Source organism: Mobula hypostoma, chromosome 4 (assembly GCF_963921235.1).
Source record: "Mobula hypostoma chromosome 4, sMobHyp1.1, whole genome shotgun sequence".
NCBI lineage: Eukaryota > Metazoa > Chordata > Chondrichthyes > Myliobatiformes > Myliobatidae > Mobula > Mobula hypostoma.
This window is the reverse complement of record NC_086100.1, coordinates 178,519,801-178,536,527: the sequence shown is the minus strand read 5'-3', so window position 1 is coordinate 178,536,527 and position 16,727 is coordinate 178,519,801. Positions and strand designations below refer to the sequence as shown.

Here is a 16,727-nt window from a genome sequence, read left to right as displayed (position 1 = left end):
AGTGACAGCTTACTGGTAGTTCAAAAGGCAAGTAATTTGACTGAAAACTTATTACTAACTCATTTTCTGAAGTAAATTGTGGCAAACAATAAAGATGCAAGCAAAAGTGAAGCTGACTGAAAGTCAAAGTATAACATGTTTGAGACGGAGATGGCGACACTGTTGGAGATGGACTTGGAGGGAGGAGGAGTCGAGGCAGAGAAGATGTGATCCCCAGCCACCTAAGCTGGGTGCAAGATTGGATCGCTGTAAGCGTTAAGCGAACTTAGAGAGGTCAAGAATGGACTTGGGCTGGACGGCAAGGACTAGACCCTGAGTGTATTGCTGTGCCGCGGCGTGGGTCCAAATGTGGGGTGCAATTCTGTGTTTAGACAATTTAAACACCAGCTCAGGTGGGCTGGAAAGGCTGCGTGTAGGGAATAGAGGTGAGGGTCGGGCCAATTTTTCTCACTTTCCCGCGATATTCACTCCTCTCTCAGTGGAAAAAGCCTGCTTGCATTCACTCTATCTATACCCATCATAATTTTATATACCTCTATCAAATCTCCCCTCATTCTCCTACACTCCAAGGAATAAAGTCCCTTCAACCTTTCAACCTTTCTCTATAACTCAGTTTCTCAAGTCCCGGTAACCTCCTTGTAAACCTTCTCGGCACTCTTTCAACCTTATTAATATTCTTCCTGTAATTTTGTGACCAAAACTGTAGACAATACTCCAAATTTCGCCTCACCAACGCCTTATACAACCTCACCATAACATTCCAATTCTTATACTCAATACTTTGATTTATAAAGGCCAATGTACCAAAAGCTCTTTTTACGACCCTATCTACCTGTGACGCCACTTTTAGGGAATTTTGTATCTGTATTCCCAGATCTGTCTGTTCTACTGCACTCCTCAGTGCCCTACCATTTACCTTGTATGTTCTACCTTGGTTTGTCCTTCCAAAGTGCAATACCTCACACTTGTCTGCATTAAACTCCATCTGCCATTTTTCAGCCCATTTTTCCAGCTGGTCCAAATCCCTCTGCAAGCTTTGAAAACCATCCTCACTGTCCACTACACCTCCAATCTTTGTATCATCAGAAAATTTGCTAATCTAATTTACCGCATTATCATCCAGATCATTGATATAGATGACAAATAACAATGGACCCAGCACTGATCAGTTGGTCAGTTCGTATGAACAACAGCTGCGGAAATTGGCCACATTTCTTTTGGCCATCAAGGAAATTTTAAAAGCCCAGAATCGGGTACTCCACGATCTTCAGAGGGAGAATCCCGATAGATCCCTAAATCTGCCTACTCCTGAGCGCGTCGATGGGAGTCCCATGTCATGCTGCTGGTTTCTACCCCAGTGTTCTCTGGTGTTTGAACTGATGCCGCACAAGTTTCCATCCGAATGAATCAAAGTGAGTTACATTATTCTCCTCCTCTCTGTAAAGCTCCGGAATGGGCAATAGCGAAGTGGGAGCGAGAGAGGGCCCCGAATGTTACTTTCTTGACCCCACTTATCGGCGCCCTAAAGCGTGTTTAACCATCCCCTCAGTGGGTAGCCGGCGGCGGCAAGACTTCTTGGCTTAAAACAGGGGAATCACTTATTTCCTTGCTTGATCATACAGCCCCCTGGATTAGAACATGACTAGTTCATATCAGCTGTTTCTTTATATACCCACTGTACACTAGAACAACAAAAGCTTCATTTTCATGAGAAGTGTTGCTTTTTGGGGTTTGTTGATTAAATGGATGCTTGCAACTGTCTCTTGGGGGATAAAGTTCATTTAATTTATATGTGTCTTGCCACGTTTTAGGACAGAAAGCTTCCACAAACAACAAAGACCATTTACTCGGTATTGAGATGTAAACTGACGGGTCATTTGCATCCATCTAACGGCTGCTTAAAACCTGTTATGCCTCGATCATTCACCAGTTCTCATCTAGAATACTGACTGTTTTTTCTCTCAACGGTTGCTGCCTGAACTGTAGAGGGTTCGTAGCATTTTTTCTGGAGACGTCAGATGTTGGAATCTAGAGCAACATGCCAAGCACTGAATGAATTCAGTTGAATTCTTCCAGTGTTGTGTGTGTTGTAGCACATTTTGTTTCTGCCTTCTTTTTATTGAACTACATATGAATCCCCTTCATAGGGTCACCTTGTGTTTGGCGTTGGTAATGGCAATTGCTTTATCCTCCTGCCCAGTGATCTCCTGTTCTCTGCAGGAAATAGACCCCTCGATCTGTCAGTGACGGAATTGGACTCAACACTCTCAGATGATAATCGTGTTCCATCTAGTGGTGTTAGAATGCAATTGGCCATTTTACAACTTCTAAAGATCCCCTCTCTCCTATTCTTCCCATTCTCACCTCCTTCACTTTTCCAAATCCAGGTCTGGTAATGCTTTGTGTCCCTACTTATCTGCCTCCAGCAACTGTATCCCATCTTCACACTCCCTTACTCCATCTAAAAACGCAGACAAGAGGAATTCTGCAGATGCTGGAAATTTAAGCAACACACATCAAAGTTGCTGGTGAACGCAGCAGGCCAGGCAGCGTCTCTAGGAAGAGGTACAGTCGACGTTTCAGGCCGAGACCCTTCGTCAGGACTAACTGAAGGAAGAGTTGACTGAAGGAACTCTTCCTTCAGTTAGTCCTGACAAAAGGTCTCGGCCTGAAACGTCGACTGTACCTCTTCCTAGAGATGCTGCCTGGCCTGCTGCGTTCACCAGCAACTTTGATGTGTGTTGCTTACTCCATCTGTTGTCTTTTCCCTCTCTCTCTTTGTCTGCCTCGATCTATTGTTCACCTTCCACAGTCTTCCAACTCCACCCCTGCTCATTCCTTATGGTGCCCCACCTGCCTGTCATCCTACAGCCCTCCCCATCTACCATTCATCTCAGATTCTTTAATTGTCACTCCTGCTCCTCTCGCTATGCTGGCCGCTTTGCCTCTCTGCTTGCGACCCCGAATTCTTTCCTCTCACAGATGCTCCTTGACACACTGCGCTCCCCCAGTGGCACCAGCAGGCCTGTAAGGGGAGACTCCCAAACGTCACAACAGGAGGCAGCGATACACATGTGGAGGTTGCCTAGAGCTAAGGAGGCCTTCTGCATTTGCTGAGAAACCCCAACCAGCACTTCTGTGCATGTGTAGAAAACCAAGCAGGGAGCAACACACTACAGAGCTGGGCGGGGTACTCCGGCAGCTTCTACAGAGGGAAATGACAAAGTTCAAAGGTTCATTTATTATCAAAGTATGTCTGCAGTCTACAACTGTAAGATTCGTCTTCTCGAGACTGCCATGAAATGTTGCAGGTTGAGGTTCTTCATCACGACCAGAAAGAAGTACATTAAAATGTGTGAGGGGGGCTGCAGGAACAGCTAGTGGATGATAGATCGATCCATGTGAACGGGAGTAGAGCTGAAGAGGGTGGGGAGAAGATAAGTAATTACATAAGAAGCTGGAAGGTGATAGGTGGAAATGAAAAGAGGTTTTTTCCCCCCTATCGTACTGTTCTTTTTCCTGTAAATGCCTGCAACAAAATGAATCTCAAGGTAGTATTAGGTAATATCTACATACTAAAATGATAAATTTACTTTGAACTTTAATAAGGTGGAATCCGATTGAAGAAGACAGAGGGCCATGGAATAAAAGGAAACCGGTGGAAAACCAATAGTTGGAATGTGAGGGTGATGGGCAGATGTTGAGGGACAGAAAAAAAATGAGGTAAGGGAAAACAGAATCGAGGGGATTGGCTGCTCGAAGTTAGAGAAATCGATGTTCAATAAATCATGAAGATATTCGAGAAGGAATCAATTAGGGGAGAAACGGGGGGAGAGGGAGGGACGTGGAAACACGAGCAGATAGCCACCGTCCACCAGCCGGGAAAGTGCGCACGCGCACACGGAACGCCGGCAGCGATCCCTTATGCGCACGCGCTGAGTACAGGGCTCTATGCGCATGTGTGGAGGCCTCAAGCTGGCGAGGCCTGTGGAGTCAGGCTTGGAGGTGCTTTGAAGGTAATTAAAACATTCAAATACTTTTCAATGGGAAAGGAAAGCACAGTAGTTCATATAGCTATGATTTAGACGTGGGGTATAGAAAATATTCTGTACGGTTAAGGCTGGAAAAGGTTTGAGACACAAAGCGAGAGCGTGAAGTAAATTGACGGGCATCAGGTTCGTATATAGGTATATTAAATAGTTAAAATAAAACTAGTACAAAAACAGAAATAGTGTCAAAAGAGTGAGGTAGTGTTCATGGATTCAATGTCCATTTGGGAACTGAACGGCAGAGAGGAAGAAGCTGTTCATGAACGGCTGAGTGTTTGCCTTCAGGCTTCTGTACCTCCTTCCGGAAGGTAACATTGAGAAGAGGGCATGTCCTGGGTGATGAGAGTCATTAATAATGGACGCTGATTTTCTGAGGCTCCGATCCTTGAAGATGTCTTTGATACTACGGAGGCTAGTACCCAAGATGGAACTACAACTTCCTGTGGCTTACTTAGATCCTGTTCAGTAGCCTTCCCCCCTCCCGCCATACCAGACAGTGATGCAGCAGCCAGAATGCTCTCCAAGGTACACCTGTAGAAGTTTTCGAGTGTTTTAGGTGACAAACCAAATCTCAAACTCCTAATGAAATATAGCTGCTGTCTTGCTTTCTTTATAGCTACATTGATATGTTGGGACCAGGTTGGATCCTCAGCCAGCTTCACACCCAGAAACTTGAAAAATGGCCCAGGCTCTCCACTCCTGATCCCTCTATGTGGATTGGTTCATGTTCTCTTGCCTTACTCTTCCCAAATTCCACAATTCCGTAGTATCAAGGTTGTTGCTGCAACGCAACACAACACAACTAGTTTGTATATCTCGCTCTTGTGTGCCTTCTTATTTCCATCTGAGATTCTACCAACAATGGTTTTATCATCAACATATTTAAAGGTAGCATTTGAGCTATATCTAGCCACACAGTTATGGGTACAGAGAAAGAAGAGCAGTGGACTAAGCACACACCCCTAGGTGCACCTGTGTTGGTCATCAGCAAGGAGGTTATTTTATTACCAATCGGCACAGATTGTGGTCTTCTGGTGAGGAAGTCTGCACCCTAGGGTTCTGAAAGTTGTGGCGTTAAAGATTGTGGTGGCATTAGAAATGATCTTCCAAAAATTATTGGACTCTGGCATGGTGCCAGATGACTGGAAAATTGAAATATCACTCCACTCTTTAAGGAAGGAGGAAGGCAGCAGAAAGGAAATTATAGACCAGTTAGTCTGACGTCAGTAGTTGGGAAGATGTAAGTGTTAATTGTTAAGTATGAGGTGATGGAGTACTTGGTGACACAGGACGATATAGTACAAAGTCAGCATGGTTTCTTTCAGGGAAAATCCTGCCTGACGAACCTGTTGGAATTTTTAGAGGAGATTACAAGTAGGATAGATAAAGGGGGTGTAGTGGATGTTGTATATTTGGACTTTGAGAAGGCCTTTGACAAAATGCCACACATAAGGCTGCTTACCAAGTTAAGAGCCCATGGTTTCACAGGAAAGTTATGAACATGGTTAGAGCATTGGCTAATTGGTAGGAGGCAGCGAGTGGGAACAAAAGGATCCTTTTCTGCTTGGCTGCCAGTGACTAGTGGTGTTCCACAGGGATCGGTGTTGGGATCACTTCTTTTTATGCTGTATATAAATGACTTAGATGATGAAATAGATGGCTTTGTTGCTAAGTTTGCAGATGATACGAAGATTGGTGGAGGGGCAGGTAGTGTTGAGGAAATAGGTAGGATGCAGAAGGACTTAGATTAGGAGAATGGGCAAGAAAGTGGCAAATGAAATACAATGTTGAAAAATGCATGGTCATGCACATTGTTAGTGGAAATAAGTGTGTGGACTACTTTCTAAAACTGGGAGAAAATCCATGAATCTGAGATGCAAAGGGACTTGAGAATCCTTGTGTTGAACACTCTGAAGGTTAACTTGCAGGTTGAGTTGGTGGTGAGGAAGGCAAATATCATGTTAGCATACATTTCAAGAGGTCAAGGATACAAGAGCAAGGATGTGATGCTGAGGCTTTATAAGGTACTGGTGAAGCCTCACCTTGAGTATTGTGAACAGTTTTGGGCCTGTTATCTTAGAAAAGATATCCTGGCATTGGAGAGGGTCCAGAGGAGGTTCACAAGGATGATTTCAGGAATGAAAGGGTTATCACACGAGGAACGTTTGATAGCTCTGGGTCTGTACTCGCTGGAATTCAGAAGGATGAGGAGGGATCTCATTGAAACCTTTCGAATGTTGAAAGGCCTAGACAGAGTAGATGTTTCCTAAGGTGGGTGAGTCTAGGACAGAGGGCACAGCCTCAGGGTAGAGGGGCTTCCTTTCAAAACAGAGATGCAGAGAAATTTCTTTAACCAAAGAGTGGTGACTTTGTTGAAATTGTTGCCACATGCAGCTGTGGAAGCCAGGTCATTGGGTGTATTTAAGACAGAGATTGATAGGTTATTGATTGGACATGGCATCAAAGGTTACCGGGAGAAGGCCGGGAACTGGGGTTGAGTAGGGGACAAAAAAAGGATCAGCTATGATTGAATAGCGGAGCAGACTAGATAGGCCAGATGGTCTAATTCTGCTCTTATGGTCTAAGTTGAGGATCCAATTGCAGAGGGAGGTACAGAGGCCCAGGTTCTGCAACTTATCGATTGGGACTGTGGGAATGATGGTGTTAAATGTTGAGCTATAGTCAACGAACAGCATCCTGACACAGGGGTTTGTATTGTTCAGGTGATCTAGAGCTCTGTGACGAGCCATTGAAATTGTGTCTGCCATAGACCTATTGTAGCAATAGGAAAATTTCAGAGGGTCCAGATCCTTGCTGGGGCAGGAGTTGACTCTAGCCAAGGCCAACCTCTTAAAGCATTTCATCACCGTGGATGTATTTGTTATTGGATGATGAATCATTAAGGCAGCTGACGCTGCTGTTTTGAACACTGGTATAAATGTTGCCCTTTTGAAGCAGGTGGGAACTTCAGACCGTGGCAATGAGAGGTTGAAAATGTCCTTGAATACTTCCGCCTGTTGGTTGGCACAAGTTTTCAGAGTCTTACCAGATACTCCATTGGGGCCTGCCACCTGCGCAGGATTCAGAAGAGAAACCAGTGCACGTTGTTTTGTGGCGGTGACGGTTATGATATTTTGCAACACACAAGGCATCCAACAGCTCATTGTGTCTGTGCCAGCTGTTTGAAGTTCGTTCTGACTCCAAACAGTTCTATAGCTATTTTCTTTCAAACATATCTTGTATCCTTTAAGAAATAAATTTCAGACTGTAACAGTTCTTAAAAAATGTTAGAGAAAATGGACCAATAAACTTGAGATTTTTCAGATGCTTGAAATCTAGACTAACACACACACACAAAATAGTGGAGGAATTCAGCAAGTCGGGCAGCAGCTATGGAAAGAAATAAAGAGTCAACATTTCGGGCTGGGACCCTTCAGCACTAGAAAGGAAGGAGGAAGAAACCAGAATAAGAAGTTGGGGGGAGGGACAAGTACCAATAGTGAGGTTAGTCTTGATTGTGGCATTTTTTTTTTACCTGCTTTGGCATGGTATGTTAAATGGCTTTTTTTCTATATGGCTTTCCATGGTTAATTAAAAACTAGGTGCTGATTGCTTAGCTAGGAAAGATAGAGCAGCCAATGATGACACAACTGTACATGAGACAGGCAGAGTCACACTTCTTACTCATTATAATCTGGGAGAAGGCAAAGGAGTCGGAATGATTGAATAGCTTGCTGATTTGATTCTCATTTAAGTGGATTATTAAATGTGCCAGTTGATGGATGGAAGCATTTGATATTTATATTTTAATTCTAGATTTAATAAACTGCATTTAAATTTAATTTGTAGTTCCTGATCTATAGTCCACACCTCTAGAGGCAAATACAGTGATTGAACCACAGTGCTATGCACTTCAAAAACTATCCTGAGCTCCTTCCCCAATTTGCACCTGTGAAGAGGGTTTGATTTCTCAAACATGAAGAACCAGTGTTGGTTTGATGAGAATTACTGGGAATTTTAGATGCTGGTTAATTGCAGGTGCAAGTACATCCTGGATTGAAAGCTTCACCTTTCCTCACAGGAGTGGGGAGGGGGACCCTTGAGGTCAAACAGAACAGATGGTGTAGAAGGTTTATCAACTGCTGGTCATGACACACATATTCTTCTTTATTGCCGAATCTAGTTCCAAAGGCTCCACCCTGCTGAGAGCCAGAAAAGGAGGTGAACTCAAAAGCAGAGAGGCTTGCACTGGCTTCTTGAAGATATACTTAGAAGATCTCCTCATCTGTCTGTCAGTGTAACCTCACCAAAGACTTTCACCAGTCAAAGGGGACAGTGGCATATCAACCTCTCCATTTTGCATTTACTTAACAATGTTAACCAGTGGGTCTACAAGAAAACCATTCTCTGCAGAATCAAAAACTATGTTATTGTCCCAATGATTTCTCAGTCTTTCTTGCCACAACATTGCATCTCACCTCCAACCAATTTTCCTCATGAGGGAATGATAATCTTCAGAGCCAATGGTAAGTTGTCAATCGAGATGACCACACTCCACAATCAGACTTACTCAAACCTCAGTATTTGAGCTGCCTTCTAGACATGAGATTTGTGCTTGCATATACTTGGAAGCCAAATCATCATCAACATTCTCATCATGCGAGAGGGCGGGCCGTCTGCTCAACAGACGCGAGGCAAGTGACCCCTCAGCTGCACCACACATCAACAAGAGAAAACCTGGTACTTTAGCCATATCTTAGGGGCCACCTCTTGAAGGCAGGTGTGATTGATTGAAGGGAAGGACACCAGAATAAAAATCAAGATCTGAGAACTGGTACAAAACTCAGTCTAATGAGCAACAATGATCTCTACCCTACAATGTGTTCCTGACATCTCAAGGGATTTGGAAAAATACATCACACAATTCTCCAAATTCACTGCAGAACAAACAAACCAACACTGCTGTTCTCACCCAGGTCATTCTCCATTGAAGGCCTAGTTATAGTTGGTCTGATACCTTGTTGAACTGCAGAAGATGAGGGAAAGCACCTGTATCCACTACATCAGTGTTCGGTTGGATATTAGCATAGAATTAATAGTTAGGAAGTGCTTCTAAGTTTTTTTAAAGGAACTGTTTCTTTGTCATAAAGCAGATGTTGATGATTAAAGGTGATTGCAGATCCCCAGGAGTTTTGCACTGAATTACTAATGCTGGTCATCTTGGAACTTCAATACACTTACTATTCTGCCTTTTTTTCAGTACTGGAGAGAAGCCAAGTGTCATACTCTTCACTGACATGGCTACGGTCAACTCCTGGAAGCTTCCCAGAAGAATCTGTAACTGGCGAACATATTCAAAGACCATTCGATGCACTGAAGTGGCAAGACTTGAAGAGAAGAAAGAGGATGACAACAACAAGCCAGGTGTAAGGTTTGACAGGACCAATCTCTTTTTGTCTGGCACAGACTATAAAATATATTCCTGTCCTGCAGCATATGCTAGTACTAAAATCCAGGCACAGCAGAATGCTTCCAATGAGACGAAGGATGACAGAAATGCTTTACCATTTTTCCTGGAGCATGTTCCATCCAATGTAAGAATCAAGCAAGTATGTAACACTTACATGGTGACTTGTTCTCGCCGACTGTCCAGCATCAGGAACACATTGCTGGAGCTGGCTTATAGCAAGCCCAGTGAAGACCAGCATAGCGATACCTGGCGGACCATGACTTCAAAGGAAAAAGCGGAGTTAGACATTGTGGAGGTCTATGATACAAAAGAAGACCCTCGAGGATTCCAGAAAATTGGAAGTGCCTACAAGGGCCTTTGTTTTTGCAGCTCCGAGCAGAGAGAGGAACTCACTGTGAAAGAGGAGCAGAAGATTCTCTCTAACGTTTCAATCTTGAAAAGCAGCCTGACCCCAGAGATTATATCTGACTATGCCTGGCACCTCAGCTGGTTGCCAGCTGAGCAACACGTGCTTCTGAAGGCTGATTTCCGGTTTGGAATGCTTTGCCAGTACAGCATCGACAGCCTGGACGCATTCACTTTGCCTCAGCTTTTCCAATTTCTCAAGGCCATGGTCCGCCTTCAGCTGCCCCCTTCCCACGCGTTGCTGAAGCCCCTCAGCGCTGAGTTCTGCCGCCGTGTGTGGGACATGGAGTTTAATCAGCTCTTGTACGTAGCCGACATGTGGCGCTGCCTTGGGTACAGTGTGCCACGGTACATGGAACTAGTCCTGAGCTACGTGGGCTTGCGTTGGAAAGAGCTGACTATGCCCCAACTAGTTCAGCTCCTTTACATCATTGGGGAAAGCCGCCGAGCCCCTGCAGATCTCATGCAGAAACTGGAACTGCTGCTGTCCAATTACCTGGACCAGATGAACCTGGAGGAGATTGGAGCTTCCTGCTTGGGTTTCTTCAAGTCAAAAAATGGATTTTCTGAGCAGCTGATGAGGAGAATTGGTGACAAGGTTGCTGCAAAAATGGAAGACATTAGCAATTATAGCTTGGTGAACGTGTTGAAGATGTTCCGCTACACACATGTGAGCCACATGCCTTTCTTGGAGCGTCTAGGGGAGGTAGCACCTGAACGGATTCCTAAAATTGGCACTCAGGGGGTAATGCATATTGTGTTGGCATGTGCATCGTTGCGCTATCGAGACACTCGTCTCCTGGATTCTGTTGCTGCCAAGGTGCCTTCAAAGGTACAGTACTGTAGGAGCAAAGACGTTGCTAAATACCTCTGGTCCTTTTCGGCCTTGAACTATGAGCCTGAAAATGCTACTGAATTTTTTTCCAGCTTAACTGAGCAGTTGCACCTTAAAACACATGAATATCAGCGTTTCCCAGAGCATTTTCTCACTGCTTTGTTGGCACTGGCGTTTAGTCAGCGCTTCCCTCACAACCTGATCAATGTTGCTTTGAGTCCATATTTTATTAAGTTGGCGATCGATGGGAGTCCATTTGAGCTGAAGAAAGATCTCTTTACACTTGATGGAACGGTGGCAATTGAGTGCCCCGATTACACAGGTCACCGTCTCCCCTTGCAATTACGACAGGAAGTCACAGAAATGCTCTGGAATTTTGCCAGGCAGGATATTTGTGTGAAGCCAGAGATGGTTGAAGCTGCCACTCTGCTGCAAGTCATGCTTGGTGGCCCTCAGTTTGTAAAGAAACATCTGATTTTGCCGCATACCAGGTCAGCTGACCTTGAGGTGCACTTTGACCCCAGTGGTGAGCCACTGCCATTCAACACAGAAGCAACAAACAAGGACTTGAAAAAACTTGAGCTGAAGTTCAATAGTGTTCAGGTCACTGATGAGCTAATTTCCCAACTTGCCAAAGGCAGCACCGGCAGATCCAGTTTAAAAAGTGACTCTGACAGTTTGTGCGTGAGAGAAGATGGGTTTGTTAAAGATTTGCACAAAACTGAAGACGTCAAAGAAAGAAGCCACGTAGGTTTGAATCTAAAACTATTTAGAAATGATGTTTCCCTTACAGACAGTCTCCTAAGTTCATTGACTAACTCAAAGATTGCAAACCAAAATGCTGCTCAGAAATCAGAAATCAGAAAACTTGCCATTCAGGTATCTAACCGTAATCACTACTGCCACAGTTCCCACATCCTTCTGGGATTGCACAGTATGAAGAGGAGGCAGCTGGTACGAGCAGGCTATGTCGTCACAGAGCTTCCTTATTGGGAGTGGGTCCCATTACTTAAAAGAACTCGCTCTGAGAAAATAGCCTACCTGCATCAGAAGCTCTACAATTCACTGGGTTGAAATAAATTGTCTTCCAGAAAGGACATACTATATTTACTTTCTGAATTAAATTAAGAAAAAAAGTGAATGAGATGATTCCATATCAAGCTCTTTGCTCTGTTTTGTGAACAAATTTTTTTTTTGGAGTGAATCTACTGGTGCAAGAAACTTGGCTTCATAAGAACAATTGGATTTGATTTGTATTGTTATAACTGCTATTGTTAGTAACCCAAATTAGCTTCTACGAAAACCAATTTTTTGTTTTACTCCTTACTCGTTCAAAGGCCTTCACACATACTACATCGTATGACCATTGACTGTTATGCCACCTAAGCATCTATAGTTTCATTTTTGTGAAACGAGACACATTTCTCTTGTGCAGTGCTAATACTTGCATATTCACTTGGTCTGTGAGCCACTGAATTACAATTGGACATGAGCTACTATAATTTTCCCCTCCCAGCTAAAGGGCCATGAGATAATCTTTATGATCCCTTTGCCTGACTGCTGTCAGCTAACCACCTTGTGCCTCGTTCTGAAAAATTCTTCAAGCAACTCAATTCATCTGGAATTAAATCAGTGAACTTCCAGATGACATGATAATAACCTTGTGCAGATGAGAAGTCAGCATATTTGTTTATATATCAAACATCATTGTCAATTAATAATAATTAAAGTCTTATTGCAAGAATTTTATTTGGAATCTAAATCATTAATATGTGGATTAATATGAATTCTTCCAGCACTGCAGCAAGATCCTAAAGTAGGTACTTCTGTAGTTCTAAATTGGACAGGAGTGCAATGCTTAACTTAAGAAAACATCGTCATTCTGCTTTTGTATAGTTTTGTCAATTAAAATTCAAAGGTTGTAAGAAATCCTGTCACTGTCTCTAAGGAGTTTGTATGTTTTCCTCATGACCTTGTGGGTTTCCTCCAGGTGCTCTGGTTTTCTCCCACATTCCAAAGACATACCATTTAGTAGGTTAATTGGTTGTAAATTGTCTTGTGATTAGGCTAGGGTAAAATTGGGGGATTGCTCAGTGGCTTGGCTTGAAGAGTCGGAAGTGCCTATTCCATGTTGTAGCTCAAATAAACAAGCAGAAAAAGGGTCATTTGACTAAATATTTCACACTGCATTAAGTTTTTTGTGATGATTTGATACCTAAGGGTAGCACTGTCATTTCATTTCCTTCATCTGGATATGTATCTTTCCCTTGGAAATGGGATAATCCTTATCAGTGTTGCTGAGCAGAGAGATCTTGGGATCCAAGTTCATAACTCCTTGAAAGTGTTACACAGGTCCACACAGTGGTTAAGAACGTTTATGGAATGCTTGCTTTTATTAGTCAAGGCAATGAGGTCAAACATCAGGAGGTTATGTTGCAACTTTATAAAATGTTAGTTAGGCCACACCTGAAGTATTGCGTATATTTATAGTTGCCCCACTATTGGATGGATGTTGAGGCTTTGGGGAGGGTGCAAAGATGTCTACCAGGATGCTGCCTGGTTTAGAGGGCATGTGCTATCACGAAAGGCTGATATAAACTTGGGTTGTTTTCTCTGAAGCATCAGAGACTGAGGGGAGAAAAGATAGAACATAGAATAGTACAGCACATTACAGGCCCTTCGGCCCACAATGTTGTGCCGACCATCAAACCCTGCCTCCCATATAACCCCCCACCTTAAATTCCTCTATATACCTGTCTAGTAGTCTTTTAAACTTCACTAGTGTATCTGCCTCCACCACTGACTCAGGCAGTGCATTCTATGCACCAACCACTCTCTGAGTAAAAAACCTTCCTCTAATATCCCCCTTGAACTTCCCACCCCTTACCTTAAAGCCGTGTCCTCTTGTATTGAGCAGTGGTGCCCTGGGGAAGAGGCCTGGCTATCCACTCTATCTATTCCTCTTAATATCTTGTACACCTCTATCATGTCTCCTCTCATCCTCCTTCTCTCCAAAGAGTAAAGCCCTAGCTCTGTTAATCTCTGATCATAACGCATACTCTCTAAACCAGGCAGCACCCTGGTAAATCTCCTCTGTACTGTACTCTTTCCAATGCTTCCACATCCTTCCTATAGTGAGGCGACCAGAACTGGACACAGTACTCCAAATGTGGCCTAACCAGAGTTTTATAGAGCTGCATCATTACCTCGCGACTCTTAAACTCTATCCCTCGACTTATGAAAGCTAACACCCCATAAGCTTTCTTAACTACCCTATCTACCTGTGAGGCAACTTTCAGGGATCTGTGGACATGTACTTTCAGATCCCTCTGCTCCTCCACACTACCAAGTATCCTGCCATTTACTTTGTACTCTGCCTTGGAGTTTGTCCTTCCAAAGTGTACCACCTCACACTTCTCCGGGTTGAACTCCATCTGCCACTTCTCAGCCCACTTCTGCATCCTATCAATGTCTTTCTGCAATCTTTGACAATCCTCTACACTGTCTACAATACCACCAACCTTTTGTATCGTCTGCAAACTTGCCAACCCACCCTTCTACCCCCACGTCCAGGTCGTTAATAGAAATCACGAAAAGTAGAGGTCTCAGAACAGATCCTTGTGGGACACCATTAGTCACAACCCTCCAACCTGAATGTACTCTCTGCCTTCTGCAGGCAAGCCAATTCTGAATCCTCCTGGCCAAACTTCCCTAGATCCCATGCCTTCTGACTTTCTGAATAAGCCTACCGTATGGAACCTTGTCAAATGCCTTACTAAAATCCATGTAGATCACATCCATTGCACTACCCTCATCTATATGCCTGGTCACCTCCTCAAGGAGCTCTATCAGGCTTGTTAGACACGATCTGCCCTTCACAAAGCTATGCTGACTGTCCCTGATCAGACCGTGATTCTCTAAATGCCCATAGATCCTATCTCTAAGAATGTTTTCCAACAGCTTTGACATAAGGCTCACTGGTCTATAATTACCTGGACTATCCCTACTACCTTTTTTGAACAAGGGGACAACATTCGCCTCCCTCCAATCCTCCAGTACCATTCCCGTGGACAATGAGGACATAAAGATCCTAGCCAGAGGCTCAGCAATCTCTTCTCTCGCCTCGTGGAGCAGCCTGGGGAATATTCCGTCAGGCCCCGGGGACTTACCCATCCTAATGTATTTTAACAACTCCATCACCTCCTCTGCCTTAATATCAACATGCTCCAGAACATCAACCTCACTCATATTGTCCTCACCGTCATCAAGTTCCCTCTTATTGGTGAATACCGAAGAGAAGTATTCATTGAGGACCTCGCTCACTTCCACATCCTCCAGGCACATCTTCCCACCTTTATCTCTAATTGATCCTACCTTCACTCCTGTCATCCTTTTGTTCTTCACAAAATTGAAGAATGCCTTGGGGTTTTCCTTTACCCTACTCGCCATGGCCTTCTCATGCCCCCTTCTTGCTCTTCTCAGCCCCTTCTTAAGCTCCTTTCTTGCTTCCCTATATTCCTCAATAGACCCATCTGATCCTTGTTTCCTAAACCTCATGTATGCTGCTTTCTTCCACCTGACTAGATTTTTCACCTCACTTGTCACCCATGGTTCCTTCACCCTACCATTCTTTATCTTCCTCACCGGGACAAATTTATCCCTAACATCCTGCAAGAGATCTCTAAACATCGACCACATGTCCATAGTACATTTCTCTGCAAAAACATCATCCCAATTCACACCACCAAGTTCTAGCCTTATAGCCTCATAATTTGCCCTTCCCCAGTTAAAAATTTTCCTGTCCTCTCTGATTCTATCCTTTTCCATGATAATGCTAAAGGCCAGAGAGCAGTGGTCACTGTCCTCCAGATGCTCACCCACTGAGAGATCTGTGACCTGACCTGGTTCGTTACCTAGTACTAGATCTAGTATGGCATTCCCCCGGTCGGCTTGTCCACATACTGTGACAGGAATCCGTCCTGGACACACTTAACAAACTCTGCCCCATCTAAACCCTTGGAACTAATCAGGTGCCAATCAATATTAGGGAAGTTAAAGTCACCCATGATAACAACCCTGTTATTTTTGCACCTTTCCAAAATCTGCCTCCCAGTCTGCTCCTCTGTATCTCTGCTGCTACCAGGGGGCCTACAGAATACCCCCTGTAGAGTAACTGTTCCCTTCCTGTTCCTGACTTCCACCCATACTGACTCAAAAGAGGATCCTGCAACATTACCCACCCTTTCTGTAGCTGTAATAGTATCCCTGACCAGTAATGCCACCCCTCCTCCCCTTTCCCCCCTTCTCTATCCCTTTTAAAGCACTAAAATCCAGGAATATTGAGAATCCATTCCTGCCCTGGTGCCAGCCAAGTCTCTGTAATGGCCACTACATCATAATTCCATGTATGTATCCAAGCTCTCAGTTCATCACCTTTATTCCTGATGCTTCTTGCATTGAGGTACACACACTTTAGCCCTTCTGCCTTACTACCTTTACACCCTTTATTCTGCTTCTCTTTCCTCAAAGCCCCTCTATATGTTAGATCTGGATTTACCTCATGCATTTCTTTCACTGCTCTATCGCTCTGGGTCCCATCCCCTTTGCAAATTAGTTTAAACCCTCCCGAACCATGCTAGCAAACCTACCTGCAAGGATATTGCTCCCCCTTGAGTTCAGGTGCAACCCATCCAATCTGTACAGATCCCACCTTCCCCAGAAGAAATCCCAATGATCCAAAAATCTAAAACCCTGACCCCTGCACCAACTCCTCAGCCACGCGTTCAACTGCCATCTCCTCCAGTTCTTACCATCACTGTCACATAGCACTGGCAGCAATTCTGAGAATGCCACCCTTGAGGTCCTGTTCTTCAGCCTTCTGCCTAGTTCCCGAAACTCACACTTCAGGACCTCATCCTTCTTCCTGCCTATATCGTTGGTACCAACATGTATCACAACTTCTGGTTGC

At 44.1% G+C, this 16,727-nt stretch overlaps 2 protein-coding genes across 2 annotated transcripts in view; both read left to right on the top strand.

Moving 5' to 3' along the window:
• The first annotated feature begins 3,961 nt into the window (after window positions 1-3,961).
• Window positions 3,962-16,727, top strand: part of ubox5 (U-box domain containing 5) — a 36,241-nt gene continuing 23,475 nt past the window's right edge. The window contains exon 1 of the mRNA XM_063047086.1: window positions 3,962-4,016. The gene's annotated coding sequence lies outside the window, so the exon portion shown is untranslated. The remainder of the gene's footprint in view (window positions 4,017-16,727) is intronic.
• Window positions 3,964-13,268, top strand: LOC134345818 (FAST kinase domain-containing protein 5, mitochondrial). The gene is made up of 2 exons (XM_063047085.1): window positions 3,964-4,016; window positions 9,310-13,268. The coding sequence occupies exon 2, from the start codon at window positions 9,347-9,349 to the stop codon at window positions 11,831-11,833; it is 2,487 nt and encodes an 828-aa protein (XP_062903155.1). The 5' UTR covers window positions 3,964-4,016; window positions 9,310-9,346; the 3' UTR covers window positions 11,834-13,268.

Bases quoted from the DNA above. Each gene is read 5' to 3' on its own strand.
- LOC134345818 (XM_063047085.1), top strand. From the start codon at position 9,347: ATGGCTACGGTCAACTCCTGGAAGCTTCCCAGAAGAATCTGTAACTGG.